Raw genomic sequence first — 21,329 nt, 5'->3', positions numbered from 1 at the left:
TCAAAAAATATAGTTTATAACAAAATTATAAAATATAAAAAAATGTAATATATCAAAAAATATAATATAAAAAATACCTCCTGTAAAAAATGTTACTTACCAAAAAAAAATATGTATAAATATTATTAAAAAAAACCACTTTGTAATTTATAAACGAATAAAAAAAAACTCATCATTATAAATTACAATCCATTAAAAAAAAAAAATTAAAAACCAATTTTTCTGCAGTCAAATTTCATTTTTTGTGAATTTTTCATTTTCCATCATTTTCCAAATTTTGCGAATGATTTATGAATTCTTAATATAGCGATAAAGATCAATGATATAATATAGGAATTCTACTATATACGTCAAATATTTAGTATCAATGTAGTAGCAATCAATCAATGTTATATAGTCAAGATTATTTCACTTGTAAAAAATATAAAAAATTTCTTGAAAAAATGAAAATTTTTAAAGTGACTGCCGGGACTACAGAAAAATTATTTTTTTTTTTTTGAAAAATCGTTTCTGTTTTTTTTTTATGTGTCAGAGGAGACATTAATCTTCATTCAATCGTTCTTCATGGGCTTTTTTCACTATTGCTAATTTTGAGTGAGGATCAGCCGCTGCCAATCCAGTGTATGGTGGATCTCTTGTTCCGTGCAACATAAGGGTCCATTCTTTAAACCAACCTTCCTGAACTGTAGGTGAATCAAATCTTACCTGGAAAAAATTTTTACAAAATAAAAAAAATTAATTTCAACTTTTGACATGTTTTCATAGCAATACTAATAAATTTTTAAACGAAAGTCCTCCATATTGAATAAATTATTAAAAATTTTAAAAAACTGATGCCATATTTGTAATTAGCGACCCCAAAAACCCCCGAGTAACAAGTTTCAATTAAATTTAAAAATTAAAAAAAATTTTTTAGTCGCCATTTTGGGTCCGCCATTTTGAATTTTGAAAAACTGATGTCAAATTCTTAATTAGCGACCCCAAAAACCCCCGGGTAACAAGTTTAAATCAAATTTAAAAATTGAAAAATTTTTTTAGTCGCCATATTGGGTCCGCCATTTTGAATTTTGAAAAACTGATGTCAAATTCTTAATTAGCGACCCCAAAAACCCCCGGGTAACAAGTTTAAATCAAATTTAAAAATTAAAAAATTTTTTTAGTCGCCATATTGGGTCCGCCATTTTGAATTTTGAAAAACTAATGCCAAATTCGTAATCAGCGACCCCAAAAACCCCCGAGTAACAAGTTTCAATTAAATTTAAAAATTAAAAAAAATTTTTTAGTCGCCATATTGGGTTCGCCATTTTGAATTTTGAAAAACTAAGGTCAGATTCGTAATCAGCGAACCTAAAAATCCCCGAGTAACAAGTTTAAATCAAATTTAAAAATTAAAAAATTTTTAAGTCGCCATATTGAGTCCGCCATTTTGAATTTTGAAAAACTAATGCCAAATTCGTAATCAGCGACCCCAAAAACCCCCGAGTAACAAGTTTCAATTAAATTTAAAAATTAAAAAAAATTTTTTAGTCGCCATATTGGGTCCGCCATTTTGAATTTTGAAAAACTAAGGTCAGATTTGTAATCAGCGGACCTAAAAATCCCCGAGTAACAAGTTTAAATCAAATTTAAAAATTAAAAAATTTTTCCGTTGCCATATTGGGTCCGCCATTTTCAATTTTGAAAACCCCCAAAACCCCCCAGTAACAAGTTTCTATCAAATTTAAAAATTAAAAATATTTTTTAGTCGCCATATTGGTTCCGCCATTTTGAATTTTCAAAAACTAAGGTCAGATTCGTAATCAGCGACCCCGGAAACCTCCGAGTATTAATTTTTATAAGCTTAGATCAATTTTTTTAAATGTCGGTAATGTAGGAATCTATCTTAATTTATTAAACTAAATCAAAAACTAATGGTGGAGGCATTTCATTTAGACCTTACGCAATAGAACGATATAAAAATTGAATTTATTTATTATAGTTTCTGAGATTAACAGTGGAATAAGTGCAATAAACCCAAAAAAACCTAAAATAAGAAGTATTAACCGAATATTGTCAAGTTTTATATTTTTTTTTCGGTCGCCATAATTTTGAAAAACACCCCTAAATCGTAATTAACGACTCAAAAAAACTTTCTAGTCATCATTTTTATATTATTTTACATTCACGTTTAATCAAAATTATATTCTGTTGCAGAAAAATCTGTTTAATGAATTAAAAAAATAATTTTATACTTTTTTTATTTCATACCTCGAGCAACCATTTCCCTTGAGGATATTCTCCCCAGGTGTGAGTTGTCATAAATGGCCACTTTGTAAATCCATCCCTGTGATCATCATCGTTTACTCTCCTGCTCAAAATCATGGATCTGAAACAATTTTTTAATATTCAAAATTTAAAAATTCAATTAGTATCATAATTTTACAAATGTTTGTTAAATTTGACGGAAAAAAATTAAATTAAACATTAATTATGTAAAATAATTAATTTTTTTTCTCATAATAACCTTGTGCCCATTGGAGAAGTCAAAAATAATTCCACATCACCACGACGACTGGCATTTACAGAAATAACTGCTTGTACATGTTCTAAATAATTAACGGCAAAATCTGTGCCCGCACAAGCGTCCGTTTTTATATTCAAATAAATCGAGCCTTCACTTGGAATTTCCCTTAAAGAAGGAAATTAAAAATTTAATTTCAATTTCTCTTTAAAATTTTTTTTTTATTTTTGGTAGTTGGTAAATATAGAGAATAATTTTTTTCTAAACTTACATGGGAGTTGCAACGACACCAGCCTCACAATGATATCTTGGCGGAACTGTTTTCCATTTTTTTGCCAAAGCCACCATGGCACCTGCGTCTAAAACACCATAACCAAAAAGATGATTAAATTCCAGTCCAACGCCATTCATTGTCCAATCGAATCTTCCCTTGGCATCGAATAGAGAATTCCTTTTTGATGTTAATACTGTCAAGTGTTGAATATCCCTCCATGTCAATTGTGGACTATTGAAATAAAAAAAAATTAATAATTTACAAAATTTTTTTTTGCTTGATATTAAAAATTTGCTTTAAGTAATAATTTTTTTAAGTTTGATAAAAAAATAATAAAAAAACTCACTTGGCTTCAAGGGCAAGAGCAAAAACACCTGCAGCTTCCGGAGCTGCTGCAGATGTTCCACTGTGTGTTGTAGTACATTTACCATAAAGATCAGTTGTCGCCTAGAAAAAAAAATTATTTATTGAAATAAATAGAAAAAAAGCAAAAAAATTATTTATCGAAATACATAGGAAAAACAAAAAGATAAAATTGTTTATCGAAATATATATATATATATAAAATAAGAAAGAAAAAATTATTTATTGAAATACATAAAAAAAAAACAAAAAGAAAAAAAATTATTTATTAAAGTACATAAAAAAAATATTTATTAAAATATCTTGAAAAAAAATGTTTATATGAATACATAGAAAAACAAAAAAGAAATAAAAAAATTAGAAAGAAAAAATTAAAAAACAGAAGTTGTAAATAACGGCGCCTTTAGACAAAAGTGGCGCCTCAAGCTAATATAAAAAAGCGTCCTTTAAAAATTCTTAGACACAATAATTTCTTTTACATTAAAATAAATTTTCCAAACACTTTTATAGAAATACTTTTGTCACTTATAGATGTGACTGCATTCAGCGTCAGATACTGACTGACGCTTCGCTTATCATTGTCCGTCTATTTATACGTCTAGACGTCAAGAGAGCTCGAGCCAATCGCAGCGCGCTCCCCCACTCCTTTCATGTTCAGGAGCGGCATTGATCAAAACAGTACCCCGGTCAAATAAAAAATATTTTTTCCTTATTAAATTATTAATTATTATTAATAATTTAATATATGAAAACATTTAAAATTTTCTTTCACTTATTGTGGCGCTTGCTCTAGATCAGTCAATGGTAATAAAATAAAAATAAAATAAAAAACCTAAAGGAAAAAAATAATAAAAACAAAGAAAAAATTTATTAGAATTTATAAATTATATTTACCACTCCAGTATTGGGATCTTTAGCTCCATTACTAAAAGTTGAGGCCAATGTACTTGAACAGCTTTCATCATAATGGGCATTTTGACCATCGTTGATTGCACTATTTATGCTAATGGTCCACATGCTGGCAGCGTAACCATCACAATTACAGTCATCTTCCTCGCCACCATCTCCAGAAGCCCACACATAAATATTTCCCAAACCATTTCTCCCCTAGAAATATGAAGAGAAAAAATAAATGTTTCTATTCATTACACTCTCAAAGACCCCCCTCTCGTGTTTCTCGCAATTTTCTTCCGTCACATTTGTCGCATCGTTAATAAAATCACGATTGACAAATTATGCGGAAAATAGTAATATTTATTTTTCATTTTACGTTGGAAAAATAAATTTAATTTTTTATAACCATTCTATTAATTTTTTAATTTTTTTTTTTTAATTGTTTTAAATTGAATTTATTTTATTTAAATAAAAATATAATGTTACAAAATAAAATAATTGTACATTATTAAAAATTAATAAATAAAAAAAATAATGTTTACCTCGTTTACACCGCGCACAATTGCTCTCATTGTTGCATTTCTTGGCCCATCAACTGTTTTTCCATCGTCAGTTGGACCCCATGATGCACTATAAATATCAATTAAATTTGGCTCATGTCCCATGCTATTAGCTTCAATTAAATCAGTCATATATGGCTGATCCAACATTCTGATGCCAGCGATTTTTGAATCATATGCCACGCCAACACCACAAACTCCATTATCCCTTGCGGCTGCCACTTCACCCGCGCATCTTGTTCCGTGACTGTAAATTTCATTTTAATAATTATATATTCATTAATTCAATGTTAATTAATATTTAATGAAAATCTCCTGGCTCAGTAAAGTGGAATTTCTAACGTTTTAATTACAAAAATATCATTTTTTTTTGTTTAAATCAAAAATATCATTTTATTTTTGTAGAAATATATTTTTTTCGAAAAAAAATTTCTTTTTTTATTTTTACTCTTTGGGGAATTAGACAAAAAAGATTTTTCTTTCTATTATTTAACCATTTGGTATAAAAATATACAAAAAATTTACTTTGTAGGATTAAAAGATGACATTTTATTTCCTAGTGCTAAAAGTAGAATTTTTCTCTCTAGAACTAAAAAGAATTGTTTTGCTCCCTAGGAATAAAATGAAAATCGAATTATTCTGGGCCTTAGAACAAAAAAGGATCATTTTACTTTCTGGGGTTGAAAAAAGCCATTTTACTTCCTAGGGCTGAAAATGACAATTTTACTTCCTGGGGCGAAAAGAAACTACTTTACTCCCTAGTGCGGGAAAAAACCATTTTCTTTCTAGGGTATAAAATAATCATTTTCCTCTTTTAGAAAAAAAAATCCTTTCCAGCTCTAGGGCTAGAAAAATCACTTTTTATCCCTTGGCAAAAATAAATATTGTTAAACAAATAATAAACAAAATAGTTTTTAAAAAAAATTAGAATATTAAAACAAATTATTTAGAAATATAAATTTATTTGATTAACAATTTTACATAAACAATTAAAAGTGAATTTTCTAAAATGTTAATAAAAATTTTATTTTTTATCTATATCTTTCAATATTCTCCAATTATTGATGAGAAAACAAGGTTTGATTATTGGAATGATTTAAACTCGTTGTCGGAAGACAGAAAATTTCCCTCGAGAAATGCTCTATAAACACGAATAAACTGAAAAAGTAAATACAAATAGAAAAATGTGAAATAAGAAAAGTAATTGTATTTATTGTGCTCCTTAGGAAGATGAAGAGACTTTTTTTTCTTTAGGAACACGAGAATATCACGATTTTTTTTAACAAGACAAAAAATTTTGATTTTCTTGTTATTTATGTTTAAAAAATAAAATTAAAAATATTTATTATTATTATTCATTTTATTAATTTTATTTAAATAAATTTTTTTTACTCGGGTTGAAAAAGATTACTTTACTCCCTAGGACGTTAAACAGTCATTTTTCTCATAAGGGTTACTTCACTCCCTAGAAACGTAAACAGTCATTTTTCTCACTAGGGTTAAAAAGAATTACTTTACTCCCTAGGACGTTAACCATTTATTTTTCTCACTAGGGTTAAACAGAATTACTTTACTCCCTAGGACCTTAACCATTTATTTTTCTCACTAGGGTTAAAAAGGATTACTTTACTCCCTAAGGATTAAAAGGATCGTTTTATTCCCTACAAATCTTAAAGAATAATAACGATAATAATAATAATAATAATAATAATAATAATAATAATAATAGAAAAATATATTTTAAATAATTATAAAATTACTTTATTTTAAATAAATTATACTATTACATAAATTTAAACTTTATGAAAAAGAAAAAAAAATTCACAGTTCAATACAAATGAAAATTTCATTTAAATTCCTCAGGAACTTGAAACGTGAAATTAAATGAAATTTCTCATTTGAATTGAAAAAAAAAAATTCTGTTTGAAGGAGATTGTATTTTTTGTCATGAGAGCAAAAAAAAAAAATGTGTCCTTTGATGCTGTTATAAGAAAAAGAGAATATGCAATAGTACACTCTCTTGGTATTAGCTAACAAAAATATTAAAAAAAGAAGAAGAAGATCCCATCAAATTTTATTTCTATTTATTTTTCTCATATTGTTTTTTTGGGGGAGTGAAATAAATTCCCCTTTTTCTCATTTTCGAAGACGCAATATCTGTATGTGCACTTTATATGTATATATATACAGACATAAAATAACGTGGCATGGCAAAGGAAACGAGAATCTCCCCTCAGCAATTTCCACGCGGTAATAAGCGTTAATGACTTTCTTGAATAATTTCAACTTTGACGACTACACTTAATAAAGTCGTATTAAAAATTAATAATAACCCTTTTATCGTCTTTGGATAAACATTTTTGGTTATTTGTCTGTGTGACGAAAAAAATATTATTTATTGCCTAATATATAAAACTTTTTTTTTACTTTTTTTTATTATTTTTTTTATTTCTTTTTTTATTTAATAAAATATACGAGCTGAGGTCCCTTTTTATAATTTTTATTTTATATCTAAAAAAGTTAAAATTAGAAAAAAAAATTTTCATATTTTTTATTTACTTTTTTTTTTTAAAGTACTGCTATTTGACCTTTTATTAGTAAATTTTCCTTTTAGAATTTTTTTTTTTTCAATCGATACTGAATTCATTTGTTTGTTAAGAAGAAAAATATATTTAAAAAAAAAATTAATATTTAATGATCAATTAACTTTACCTGTTGAACCAATCATCCGTGTACCTTGGATAAGGATAAGGGTCATTACTACTGAAGTCATAGGAAGCCGGTGCATTCTGCAAAAAATAAATGTCAATTTTTTTTCTATTTTAATTTAATTTTATAAATTTCTAAAATTATTCACTCTTAAAAGAAATGAAAAAAAAAATTATATTAATAAAAAATAAAAATTTTTAAATCAATATTTCTATAAATTTTAATGATAAGTTTTTAAGTTTCATATAATAAATTTAAATAAATATTAAATTATTTATTGTATTTGATTTTATATTTTTAATTCTATGTAAAAATACTTACATAATTAAATTTTAAATCAGGATGCATATAATCAACACCTGTTTAAAAAAAAGATATAATTAAAAACAATTTATTATTTAAAATAGATACATACATATATTTTTTTCTATATATACAGAATATTTATTTATACAAAATAACTTGATAATAAAAATAAATTGATTTTGATCAGGAATAAGTTAGCAGTACTGATAAGACATTAAATCAGTTTATTACTTCCCATAAAATTTATTATCTAATAAAAACTTCGATGTCATCATAATATTATTTATTTTTCTTATTTTTATTATCATTTTATGAATTATATTTATTTTAGTATTAAAAAAAAACGAATACCCCATCTTCTTTACGAAACAAAATTTTTTATACATTCTTTTTTTATTTATTTAAATTTTACACGGGTTTGCAAAATTATACCTTTTATAAAGATAAAAAAAAATAATAAAAAAAAAATATTATTAGGTTCAAGTAAAGATTTATTTGCTAATAGTTAAGTAATCAATTATTTGCAACAAATACATTATTTTTTTTAATTTTATTATTACTATTTATTTAATTATCTATAATTTAAAAAATAAATAAAAATTGTTTTACGTAATAGAAACATAAAAAATATATAAAAATATTTGTATATAAAAAAAAAAAATTTACAGTAATGTGCAATATTACTTTTTTAATTTGAAATAAAAAAATTGGATTTATAATTAATTTAATATCCAATAATTTTTTATTGTAATTGTTAATAAAAAATTGAAATTTATATTTAACATTTTACAATAAAATATTTATGGACTAGCACACTATAATATGACATTTTGTATGTAAGGTTCTATCATGAAACAATTCAGAATGGAGAACCAGAGACAATCGTGTTAAATGTAATCCTCTTAAAATCCAGTGAAATGAAGATATTGATTAAATCTGATCCGAGTGCATGTTTATGCATATAAAGAGATAGAACACTTTAAAATTTAGTGATACAATTTTTTTTTATTATTTTTTTAAAAATAATTTTTGGTAATTTTTCATTTTTTTGTATTAAAAAAAAATTTAGTGAACGACAGAAAGAAAAAAACAAAAAATTAATCAATTTATAATGTTCTAAATTTAATTTTTTAATTTATAAATCAAATTTTATTAATTTATTGTATTTTTATTTATTTTTAATTTTTTTTTTACTTTAGTAAAATATAATAAATTTCTTTTTTAAAAAAGAAAAAAATATATTTCTGTTGAATTTTTGTAGTATATTTTTATATTGGAGCCACTTTTGTGAATCGTTTTCCAATAATGAAGTTGAGAAACACTGCACGCGCGCTGAAGTGGGGGAAACAGGGCCGGCTCTATGAGGGAACAATTATCTTAGGCGCCGAATTTTCCAAAATTAAATAGAGATTAAGTAAAAATAATTTAATTTCACATAAAAAAAATTTATTTATTTTTTTTTTATTTATACTTTTTATAGAATACTTCAGAATAATTATAAATATATTAATACATTAATCCAATGCAATTTTAATAAATAAATGTTAAAATGTAAAAAAGAAATTTTATAATTATATGAGATAGAGTTTTTAAAATTTCAAACTATCTATTATCAGTGACTATTGTTAACTCAATATTTAATCCATAGGAAAAAAAATATAAAAATATATAAAATATATATATAAATATAAAAATATATATATAAAAATAAAAAAATATTTTAAAAAATAAAATATATAAAAAAATATATATAAAAATATAAAAAAAAAACAAAAAAAAATATTTCGAGAATCAAAAAAGGGCCCCATTTCGTATAGAGCCGGCCCTGCTGGAGGAACGCGACTACCAATCACAGAACACTCAAGGAGTGGGGGCTGCGCGTAAACTGATGCGCACAATAGTTCTCAACTTCGACGCATCTAAAAAATGTACAACTATAAAATTCAATTTCTTTGAAAATTAGAAATTTTTATAGTTTTTTTTTTTTTTAATTTTCTATGCAAAGTAAACTCAAAAAATGTTAGCATCAAAAAAAAAATTGTTTTTTCTTTTTTATATAATTTTTCTCGCTTACCATCGTCCATAATAGCAGTCGTAACATTTTTTCCCGTCACACCTTGCGCCCACGCAGATTCAACATTTAAGTCAAGTTTTGGTTTCCCGCCATTTTGTCCCGTATTTTTCAAGTACCATTGATATTGAAAATATGGATCCGTTGGATCTCGACTTGCGGGATTTGAAGGATCTCTTAATGGATACAATGGTACTAATTTATCAACACTGAATGGTTTATAGCCACGTTTTACTCTTTTGAATCCCTGTTGTTGAATAGCTGTGTGAATCTATCCGAAAAAAAATCGGATAAAAATTAATAAAAATTAAAAAAAAAATTTGTTTTAATTAAAAAAGGGAAAAAATATTAACTTGTTTCGAAATTATATATTTTTTCTTTTTTTGAAATTCAAAGAAGATATTTTTAAAAAATAATTTCTGTAATAATACTGAATATTGAGAAAAGAAATTTAAAAAAAAAAATTTTATGCGATGAAGCTATCTATTGTATTAATTAAAAGAAAAAAAAATCGGAAAAAAGATTTATCCCGTGGGAAATGAAATTGTAGAGAACTTTTGAAAAAAACAATGGAAACGGAGTTTATAAAAAAGTGTCATTAAAATGTTAATGCAAAAAATTGAAATAAAAAGAAAAGAATATGAAAGTAAAAATAAAAATATTTTCTTACCAAAGGATCCACTTTTAACTTTCTCATATGTGGGACGGACCTTTTGCTTCTAGCGTGTGGTAGGGCCCTATGAACGAAATGATATTCCGTTTGGCTCCCCAAAAGCTAAAACAGTTAAAAAAAATATTCAGATTTTCTTTTTTAAAATAACCAAAAAAAAATAGCAAGCTTATCTTTTATAATAAAAATCATTTTTTGAAAAAACCTTAAAAATTTTGTATTCTGGAGTTAAAAAAAGGATCGTTTTAATTGCCTAGTACGAAAACAGTAATTTTATTCACTAGGGCAAAAACAGTTATTTTACTCCCTAGTAAGAAAACAGCTATTTTAATTCCTAGTACGAAAACCGCTACTTTGCATCCTAGTATGACAACAGTCATTTTACTCCCTAGTATTAAAAAAGCTATTTTTCTCCCTAGTATGAAAACAGCTACTTTGCACCCTAGTACGAAAAAAGTTGTTATACTCACTAAGGCGAAAACAGTTATTTTACTCCCTAGTACGAAAACAGATATTTTGCACCCTAGTACGAAAACAGTAATTTTACTCACTAGGGCGAAAAATGTAATTTTACCTACTAATTCTGAAGTAAGTAATTTTTACTCTCTAGTGCTGAATATAGTTAATTTTTATCTCTCGAGTAGAAAATTACAATCAACTATTTATAAGTAAAAAAAAGAAAACAATTATAATAATGATAGTAATAATAGTAATAGTAATAATAGTAGTACTAATAATAATTATAATTATTAATATAAAGAAATAATATAACAGAAATAATTAAAATTAATTAAAATAAAAAATAAACGAAGGGAATAATGTATTTCTAATCACATTTTCCACGGAAATTGCCAATTACTACCTACATTCAAAAAAGTTATCGACACATAAAAATACAATTATCTTCTATATGAAATTTTTCCTGAAAAAAAATACTAATTATTATTTTACTTAATTATAGAGAGTCGTATATATATATATGTATATATATAAAAGTTTTCTACCCAAACAAAAATTGATAATTACACTTTTCGTTCATGAGACATCACATAATTGGTTAAAAACTTTTCCGTTAAAAAAAAAGAATAATTATATATAGTGTGAAAAGTTTCCATGAAAAAGTTTTTACCTACTAATTTAGTGAAAAGTGGTAATTTAAAAAAAAAATGAAGATGCAAGGAAGCGAGAAAAAAGAAAAGAAAGAAAAAAAAATAAAAAAAGAAAGAAAGGAAAAAAAGGAAATAAAAAGAATGAAAGAAAGAGATTTGTTTTTAAAAAGGATGCCTTGTAAAATAATATATATTATAAAAAAAATGATGATGTAGGAACAGGTGAATACATATTAAAAATTATCAGAGCATGGGTAGTTCTCGGTATCGACTTTTTATTTACTTCTCTTTAAAATTATGTTCCATACATATAGTGGCGTGTATACACGCGCAAGCGGGGTATAAAAGCTTTCAAAGAATATTATTCATATACAAGGCACGTAATTCGTCGTGGGCAAGAAAAAAAAAGTAAAAGAAGTTCAAAAAAAAAAAAAAAAAAATGGGGAGAGGAAAAAATAAGACACGCTTATGTAAGGTCACGAGAAGCGTTTTTCTTTATCACCTGTCTTTAGAATTTAAAAAAGGGACAAGTCAATAGAAGAAAATTTATGTAGAAATAGTATCCATTTTATAAAAATAAAAAAGAAAAGAAAGAGATGTTATTCCACACTTAGAAATGCAAAACTTGTTATCTCTCGATGCAATACTTTGCCAATTTCATTGGTAATTTATTTTTTATTTTACACAATATATATACCATGAAAACTCGTCTCTTGTGAGACAAACATACATAAATTCAATTCTCATATAAAAAGCATTATTCTTGTCTTATGTGTTGTATATAAAAAAAATATAATAATCCAGAGACTCTTGTATAAGGATAATAAATTTTTTTTTATTTCACAAAATATAGATATACATTTTTCTCTTCTTTTTTTACAATGTCTCTTATTTCCTTTCATTAAATTTCTTGTTAGTAATATTAATTTATTATCACGTATTATTTTTTTAAAATATAATAATAAAAAAGTCTATTTTGCTCTCTAGGGTCGAAAATAGTTCATTTTACTGCCTTGGATTAAAAAAGAGACTAATAATAAAAATTTCCTTTTTTTTTATTTCAATTTAAAAAATTATTTTAATTTCTATTTTCATTTTTAGGTATTTATTATTAATTAATAATTAATAATATTAAAATATTAATTAATAGTATTAATATATATTAATTATAAAAATATTTATATATCAAAATATATTTAAAAAATTGTGGACAATTTCAGATTAGTGTTGGTATAATTAAATTACCTAAAGTTACTATATAGGGATATTTACAGAATTCTGAAATAGGTTGGCAGTACTATGTGTTTACTTCCAGAAAGAAGGTAAAATAATCCTGACATGATACATTTCAATTTTGCAAGGAGATAAATTAAGTTATCGCAGTGAAGAAAGAAAAAAAAGGTTTGTTTTATATTAATGATGAATAACAATGAGCTTAATTGCTTAATAATAATCTAGATTCGGCTAATTCGGTAATTACTATTTGGTCGTAATTTGGTGTATTGTAAAGTTAACCTCAAAAAAAAGTTTGTAGTTGCTGTCCACTTTTATTTATTAAAATAATAAGTTTAGTTTGTTTTCATTAAAAACCATACGTATCTTTCAAATCAAAACAATTTTTAAGAATTAAACGACGTGATAAACACCACTGGAAAGTAAATAATTATTATTCGAAAATTAATAGCAATATTTTTATACTTTTTCTCTTCTATACATAAATATCTATTATAAAAACGTTCATTTTAAAAGAATAACCTCAAATATTAAAAAATAATCACTTTCTATTAAATTACTAAGGTTAAAAAAAGATTGTTTTACTCCCTAGGGTTAACTGTATAATAATTTTCACTTATTTTATAAATAGATAAAAAGAAAAATACCAACTCATTTGTATTTCAATAAAAAAAAAAAAAATGAATAAATTCTTAAATATTCTTTAAAAATGTGACTGGAATAAGAAATATTCTCCGCACCCTAAAATCACGGATAATTTATTGTATTATAAAGGGAAAAAAAAGGAAAATTGTTCAGCAAGACACAGTATGGGGTTGATACCATTTTTCAAACGTAAATATTTAATTAAACGAAAATAAATTTCAATAAATATAAATTAAAAGTAAATAAATTCATTCTATAATTTTATTTTCGATTATTTAAATAGATTTTATTTCATTAACAGTGGAAAAATCTATTCTTAATTTATATCAACATTTATTGGCTCTTCTTAAGAAATAAGTCTGTAATTTATTTCTTAAATAAAATAAATATTTTTAAATTGAGAATAAAATTTCCAATAATTTCATTTATTTTGCAACAAGGAACAATTTAGAACGAAATTTATTTTTTGCATTTAACATTTTAAAAACACATTGGTGCTAAAAAAAGACGAAAAAAAACTTGTATATGCATTTCTAATTCATCGCATAGTGAGAGAAATCACATTATATTATACTACATATACATACGGTATAAATTCTTTTGAATATTGCGTGATTCTCGTTGATATATGCACTTTACAATAATGAATATATAAATAAAAAACTCAAACAAAAGTAATATATATATGTGTAGAAAAAAAATATATTCAAGTACATGGAAATGTAAATATAGAAATAAGGAAATGAAGGAAAATTGGTTTAGCAATAAAATACATATAATATGTGTTTTACATTTTCCCCTTGAAAAAAGCCACTTTAAAAACGATTTTTATAACTGTTTATGGCTTTACGATTGACACACACATATATACCGGAAGATGCTCTATTTTCCGTAAGTAAAACTATAAAATCTTCGAATACCCTTTTTAACTGTGACATTTATGTTGTTAAATGTTCTAAAAGCCGTAAACATGTATTTTCAGTATAAAAAAAAGAAAAAAAAATAGTTTCAATACACACTTTATTTTTATTGTTACTAATTATTATTAACACAATATATTTTTTACAATAAAAAAAGAATTTACAATTTACAAAACTAAATAATTTTTTTATAATAATTATTTATAATTATTATTAATAATTATTATTATAAAATAATAACAATATGACCAAAAATAATAATAATAATAATTATAATAGTAATAGATAATAAATTATTTACATAAAATTGAAAATTCCCATAAAATTTTTAAGTATAAAAATAAATTTAACAGTAAATTTTTTTTTAATAATTCAATATCTCAAGTACGTTTATGCATAAAAAAAATATTCAATTTTTTTTTATTTTTGCACTTTACCCATTAAAAATTATAGTTTATAGAAATACGATTAAATTTTCTTGAACCGTAAACAAAAAAAAATATATATATATATTTAGATGCGTGTGACTTTCAATAAATTATGTGATCTCAACCCCTATTTATTTTTTCTTTTTCGTGCGTCATACACCTTTAGTCTCGTTTCTTATAATAATATTATTCATGAATTGAGGTAAAAATATGTTCAACTTTTTTTTTCTTCTTTTTTTAAAAAATTTTATAAAAGTTTAAGAAGAGAAAAATCATATTCATTTAAAATTAATTGACCTAGATTTTTTTCTCTATTATTTATATTAAATTTATAATCGCATACATTTTATCTGAACAGCTGTTAAGTGTACTCGCGTTATATATATATATATATATATATATATATATATATATTAATGAGATATTAATTTAATATTAATTTAAATTATAACTAATTTAATTGAAAATTAAATAAATTCATTAATTAAGAGAAATTGGAGTGCATATAAACGTTTATACGATCAACAATAATGAAAATAATATTTTTTCACTCAAAAAATATAATTAATTTTTTTAAGAATTTTTTTTTTAATTACAAGTATTTTTTTAATGAAAAAATTTTAAAAAAATTTATAAACTTCACTGTCGGGATTTTTATATTATAAAAATTGAGATTTAAATAAATGAAAAAAATAAGAATATATAAATATTACATTTGTATCTGCATCTATAGCAGGGATATTGATTTTTAGTACCTATATATGTATATAAAGTTTATGTAGCAAATATTCCATATGGAATCTCGATTTGAATATTATAATTGGTTATGTAACGATTGGAATACATTATTTGGATACATTAATATATTATTATATTATACAGTTTGTATATCAGTGTTTAATTATCTATTTTGTGTGGGTTAAAGTGTGTGGGATGTATTTTTGTCCCATATTTACTGAAATTTTTCCAAGTACGTAAAAATATTTATCTAAATGCATTTTCATTATATATATATATATATTTTTAGGAAATTTTTAAAGAAATTATTATCGAAACAAAAGTCAAAAGAAATTAAATTTTTTTTTTCATTATATCAATTTTTCTATCCCTCTGTCTCATTCCCAATTAACCTCCCATTAAACAAAATCAATAATCTTTGATACATTATAATTAGCACTAATAATTAGCTAATTAAGAGAAATTTAATTTCACAAATTCTTAATATTAAAATTAGAATGTTATAAATAAGGTAATAATATTAAATATCGATCACAGAAGGGTAAAAGAAAAAAGAAAAAAATAATAAACTACTTACAAAAAAAAAGATAGACCAGCAGAGTTGAAACAAAACACTGTGCTGCGCGGAAAACGAATTATAACTGAAATTAAATTATAGGGACAAACGAAACATAAGTATCAGTTTAGGGTCTCAGGTATAAAACCATTGGACCGCAATAGAAGGAAATTGGAGAAAGGCAAACCCCCTTTCTCTCTATAGTAAAGGAAAAAGTTAGGAATTTAGTAACAAATTGTTATAATTGTGATTTTACAATCCGGTTTCCTGAAGGATAAAAAATATGTCCAGGAAAAAGAAACTGATAAAGAAGTTAAGGGAGGAAACACCTTCAGACTCCAGAAGAGAGGAAAATTAAAGAAACGGAATTACGAAAACCATCTGGAATTAAGCAGAAGACGAGAGGACCGAATACGGTGATCAGAATCGCAGACGGAATGACGTGTCAACGTTCTGAGCAAATTTTGCAGTGAATTAAATCCAGAAGTCAGCTACAGAAGACCAGAAGGCAAGCCAGAAGGTGCAATACCTACTAAAATGGAAGATTAAAACCTTAGACGACTTCCAATAGTTCTAATCAAAGGAGATTCTCATCCTTAAAGTCATCAAAGAGGTCGGAAGCATCGTTTTGGTGGATTTGGATCCCCTATTTAATGCTTCTGGATTCGAAGACTTGAATCCGTAATTTGGATTGCCTTACCCAGAAAGAGGAAGAAGATCTGGAGAAAATTTTCCAAAAAGCCGAAACCCAACAATCGGGGAATGAAACTCGCAATTGTAGTCACTGACCAAGAAGACCTGGACAGACTGAAAAAATTGAAACTCAATTGGCTTTATCTCTAGGCCGTCCAGGTAGTCATCATTTGGTGACATCAGTTGGAATATGACGAAAGCGATTGTAATTTGCATGCCAACGTGCTTAGTAAATTCCGCAGACAATACAAACAAAAACCATTCAGTGGTATACCTGCCAGAGAAACCGCCTTAAATTCGGAGACGAATACCAATAAGTTTTGATCGATTTGGATTACTCTACCAAGAAGGAAATGCAGAAAGTGCTGGAAGAACCTTCCAGAAGACAGGAAGCTCATAATCCCAAGATGCAAGCGACGAGGGATGAAGCTCGCAGTTGTAGTCACCGAACAAGAAGAGGCAGTAGACATTCTGGAGAAATTAAGAGGCATTAAAATTTGTTTGTTGATCTGAAACTGTAAGAAAAAGATCTAGAACAATTGGAGATTTTCTGATTAAAATTGGAGACTTTTTGAACGTCTCCGACGAATCGGAGACTTCTGGATTGAAATTGAAGACGACTTCTAATACGAAGACTTTCAGTTTTTTTAAAACGGAGGAAAAGATCTAAACCTACAGTCGGTGAATTTTTTCGGAAAGAAGAAGTCTAGCAAGGGCTGAAGGAAGAAGAAGTTTTCTTAAACCCAAAAACAATCGGAGACTTCTGGATTAAAATTACAGACTCTTAATACGATTATCAGTTCTGCAAAACAGTAGAAAACCATCGTAAAATTCCACGACTAAGATTGCCTTACCCAGGAAAAAGAAGTCCATATAAAGCTGCAGGAAGTTCTTGAGACCCACAATAATCGGAGACTTTTGGATTAAAATTGGAGACGACTCCTAAGACGACTACTGATTCTCCAAAACGGTCGAAACTATCCATTCCCATTCCATTGAGTTGTCTTATCCAGGAAGAATTCCGGATAGAGCTGAAAGAAGTTCTTGAGACCCACAACAATCGGAGACTTGTGGATTAAAATCGGAGACGACTCCTAATACAAAGACTTTCAGTTCTCCAAAAGACCAAAACGGTTGAAATCATCAAAAAATTTCCACGACTTGGATTGCCTTACCCAGAAAGAAGAATTCCAGCAATATTAAATATTAGAATCGCATCTTGGTAAACCTATTAGTTAGCAGAACTGTTCTATAGACGATTTTTTAAAAATCCTTAACAAACAGCATCAAATTGAAATCATTACAAATGGATATAATTAAATAAAGAGAATACAGACAAGTTTTTAATATCGAAGAGTTCTGTATTAAAAAAAAATATATTAAAATAAAAACTAACAGTACGAATAAATGGTGCTATCTTCTTCTCTTTGAAAATTTATTACCCAACATAATCATCTTTTCGACATTGCGTGCTACTATAGAAATAATGTATTCAACAAGTTTTTTTTTGCACCTCTTTTATGTACTGTCCTTATAAACTTCATTTCCTCATTCAAGGACAATGTCAACATCCCTTGTCGTTCATTTTTATGGATTCTTATAGTTACATTACTAATTACCGTTTGTATAAACTAGAATTCAGTATACCAGGTAATCTATCCAATTGTTTCGGACTTATTTAATTAATAGTATGGATTCAAACAAATAATGGTAATAATAATAATAATAATAACAAAAAAAATAATAATAATACCCATTTAGAAGTGTAGTTTTTAGCTGTTAGGTTTAAATCTGTAAGGTCCAAAATTTTTTTGAATTGTTAGCAACAATTTTTTTTTTTCTATTAACTAATAATTAGAATCTATTATTACAGTTTTTTTTTCATTAAAATACTAATCGAAAATTTATTATTGATGTTTTTTCATTGTTTTCCAATATCCTAAAATCCTATCTATTAAAATCGAAAACTTATTTTCTGCAATGACGTCAATTCCTCATTATTACTATATATCCTTCCTTATCCTTAAGAACATAAGGTACACTAATTGAACTTTTTACATAATATATATTTACCAGCAAAAATATTCGAGGGGGAAAAAAATATTTGAAAAAGAACTAAAAAAAATAAGAATCAAAAAAATAAAAAATATCCTTTACTTTTTTTGAGAAATTTTATTGAAATAGACTAGAAATTCAGGACTAATAAAACTAATACTACTAATAATAAAAATAATAAAAATAATAAAAATAATAATAATTTCTATAACCCCCAAAAAAACGGTCGAAATATGTTCAAAAAGAAAAATCTCACGCTCTCTTTAAAATGACATTCATGCAAAAACGTAGATATATCTGACTAGTATAGTCTAGATGAAGACAAAACAAAAACACGCCATTGATCAAGTACCGAAGAATAATTACCACCATTAATAATAACGGGGGAAAAAAAAAGAAAAATGAAATACGACCCGGCCATTGTCATCCCGACGTCATTGACCTTCGACCTATCGGATGAATTCTTTTTTCTGAAAAAAAACTAAATAAAATATTTATCGTTATCATATAAATGCAAAATTAAATTTTCATTCAATTTCTGTTAGGCCAAAAAAGACAAGTGATAATTTTCTATTAAAAAAAGGGAACAACCAAAAATTTTTTTTTTTTTTTTTGAAGAAAAATGACAACTGATAACTTTCCGTCATTTATAGTAATTTTTATTTTAATATATAAAAATAAGTGATAACTTTGAACAAGAAAAAAAGAACTGATAACTTACCGGAACTTATTATTTATTTATTTCTTTATTATTATTATTATTATTATTATTATTATTATTACTATTTTATAATAATTCATAAAGACATGTGATAACTTTGGACAGAAAAAGATAACTGATAACTCGCCCGAAATTGTTGTAATTTTTATTATAATTCAAAAAAGACAATTGATAACTTTGGACAGAAAATACAACTGATAACTTGCCGGTAATAAAAAAGAAACTGATAACTTTCTGGTACTAATAGTAACTTTCATAATAATTTATAAAAACAAGTGATAACTTTGAACAAAAGAAAAAAATTGATAATTTTCCGGCACTTATTATTATCTATTTATTATTATTACTATTTTTATTATTATTATTATTATTATTATTATTATTCCTAAAAACAACTGATAACTTTCTTTCACAATTAATAATTTTGTGAAAGAGAAGGACAACTGATAAAATTTTTCTTAGAAGAAAATGACAACTTTCCGTCACTGAGAGTAATTTTTATTATAATTCATAAGAAAATGACTTTCTCGAATAAGACAAGTGACAACTCTCCTCGTGACAGACAAAAAGCAATACGCACTGAAAAGTCTCCTAAAATATCTCCTAAGCCATAAGGACAAGTGACAACGTTGTAGAAAAACCGAAAAATAACTGACAACGTTTCTCATTTTATTGTAAAATTTTCGAAAAATTTAAATATTTTTAAAACTTAAAGAAGAAAATAATTTTTTTTTTTATCCCTATTGTTGTAGAGAAAAATAAAAAAAAGAATTTTCCCAACCTTTCAACAAAACAGCTGTCCGTGGGGCGAACAAAAAAAATGTCTTGCAAGTTCAAAGACAAAGGAACAATTTTTTTTTCTGTCTTCTTTTTTTCGTTAAGAAAAATTAAATAATTTCACTATTGAAAAATTTACTCACCGGTCCCAAATTAACGAAACCATTTCGGGCAGCAACAAAATCGGCTACATGTCGTTCGGCCGGTTCGCGCATTTTCACCAAAAATGTATTGGTAAAAACCTCGGCCTTGACGCGATCACAAAGTGTCGCAAGAATGATAAAAAGACCGATTAGCCGAAACGGCCGTTTCAGGCCCATCGTTATTGATGGATATGTGATGTTGTTGTTGCTGTTAATAATATCCTCCTCGTCATTGATATTATAATGACGATTTTTTTTATTATTATTATTATTATTCTTGTGCCGATGAAGCCAATTATTAGTATTATTATTATTATTTTTATTATTTATGATGACACGTCCCGCACAGCTGGACACTTTAATATTGCGACGATTACAGCTGTTGATAATTTTTGTGGCAGAAGTTTGAGATATCAGAAAATTGTTACTTTTGTTTGTATTGGTGTTGTTGATAATGGTTGTGGTGGTGGTGGTGGCACAATTAGTTAGAGGGGCGCTGTTGCTGCGGCGATGGTTCTTGTTGTATGGGGTTGTTCGCGTGATCGCAGAAAGAACACGTGCATTACCCATGCTCGCCCGAAATCGACTGCGACAGAGTGCCAATCACACTGGCCTGAGCTATATACACACATATAGTCTCTTCTTTACCAAAGGTGAAGATCGAAGGCCTGCTCGAGAGAGTGAAAAAGTGAGGGAGAAAGAGAGAGAGAGAAAGAGAGACAGAAAGCGCCAAAGGGCTGTCTTTACAAAGCTCACGCGCCCCAATGACGAAGCGAGACGACTTTTATTCGCGTTGCGCACTTGGATCCCGTTTCGCGACGTCACTGCCACCATTTTTTTTGTGTGTGTATATATATATATATATTGTACACAAAACAAGTTGTGTTCAACAAGCCTTTGGAATCTCAATTCTGAAACAAAGACTCCCTTAAAGATTACATTACAATTGGTCAGGAAGGAAAAA

General features: G+C 26.1%; 1 protein-coding gene across 1 annotated transcript; it reads right to left on the bottom strand.

Moving 5' to 3' along the window:
• Positions 1 to 507: 507 nt before the first annotated feature.
• LOC127280500 (neuroendocrine convertase 2) lies at positions 508 to 21,115 on the bottom strand. Its single transcript, XM_051303524.1, has 12 exons — positions 20,366 to 21,115; positions 10,348 to 10,452; positions 9,681 to 9,948; positions 7,622 to 7,659; positions 7,304 to 7,380; positions 4,574 to 4,838; positions 4,032 to 4,244; positions 3,121 to 3,221; positions 2,772 to 3,005; positions 2,504 to 2,668; positions 2,248 to 2,365; positions 508 to 705 (listed from the first exon to the last, which is right to left on the bottom strand). Exons 1-12 carry the CDS (start codon positions 20,933 to 20,935, stop codon positions 541 to 543), a joined length of 2,319 nt encoding a protein of 772 aa, XP_051159481.1. The 5' UTR covers positions 20,936 to 21,115; the 3' UTR covers positions 508 to 540.
• Positions 21,116 to 21,329: the final 214 nt, after the last annotated feature.

This window comes from Leptopilina boulardi, unplaced genomic scaffold, assembly GCF_019393585.1.
Source record: "Leptopilina boulardi isolate dan_hultmark-lab unplaced genomic scaffold, ZJU_Lbou_2.1 LbouV2_248, whole genome shotgun sequence".
NCBI classification, from domain to species: Eukaryota; Metazoa; Arthropoda; class Insecta; order Hymenoptera; family Figitidae; genus Leptopilina; species Leptopilina boulardi.
This window is presented reverse-complemented; position numbering and strand designations above follow the sequence as displayed.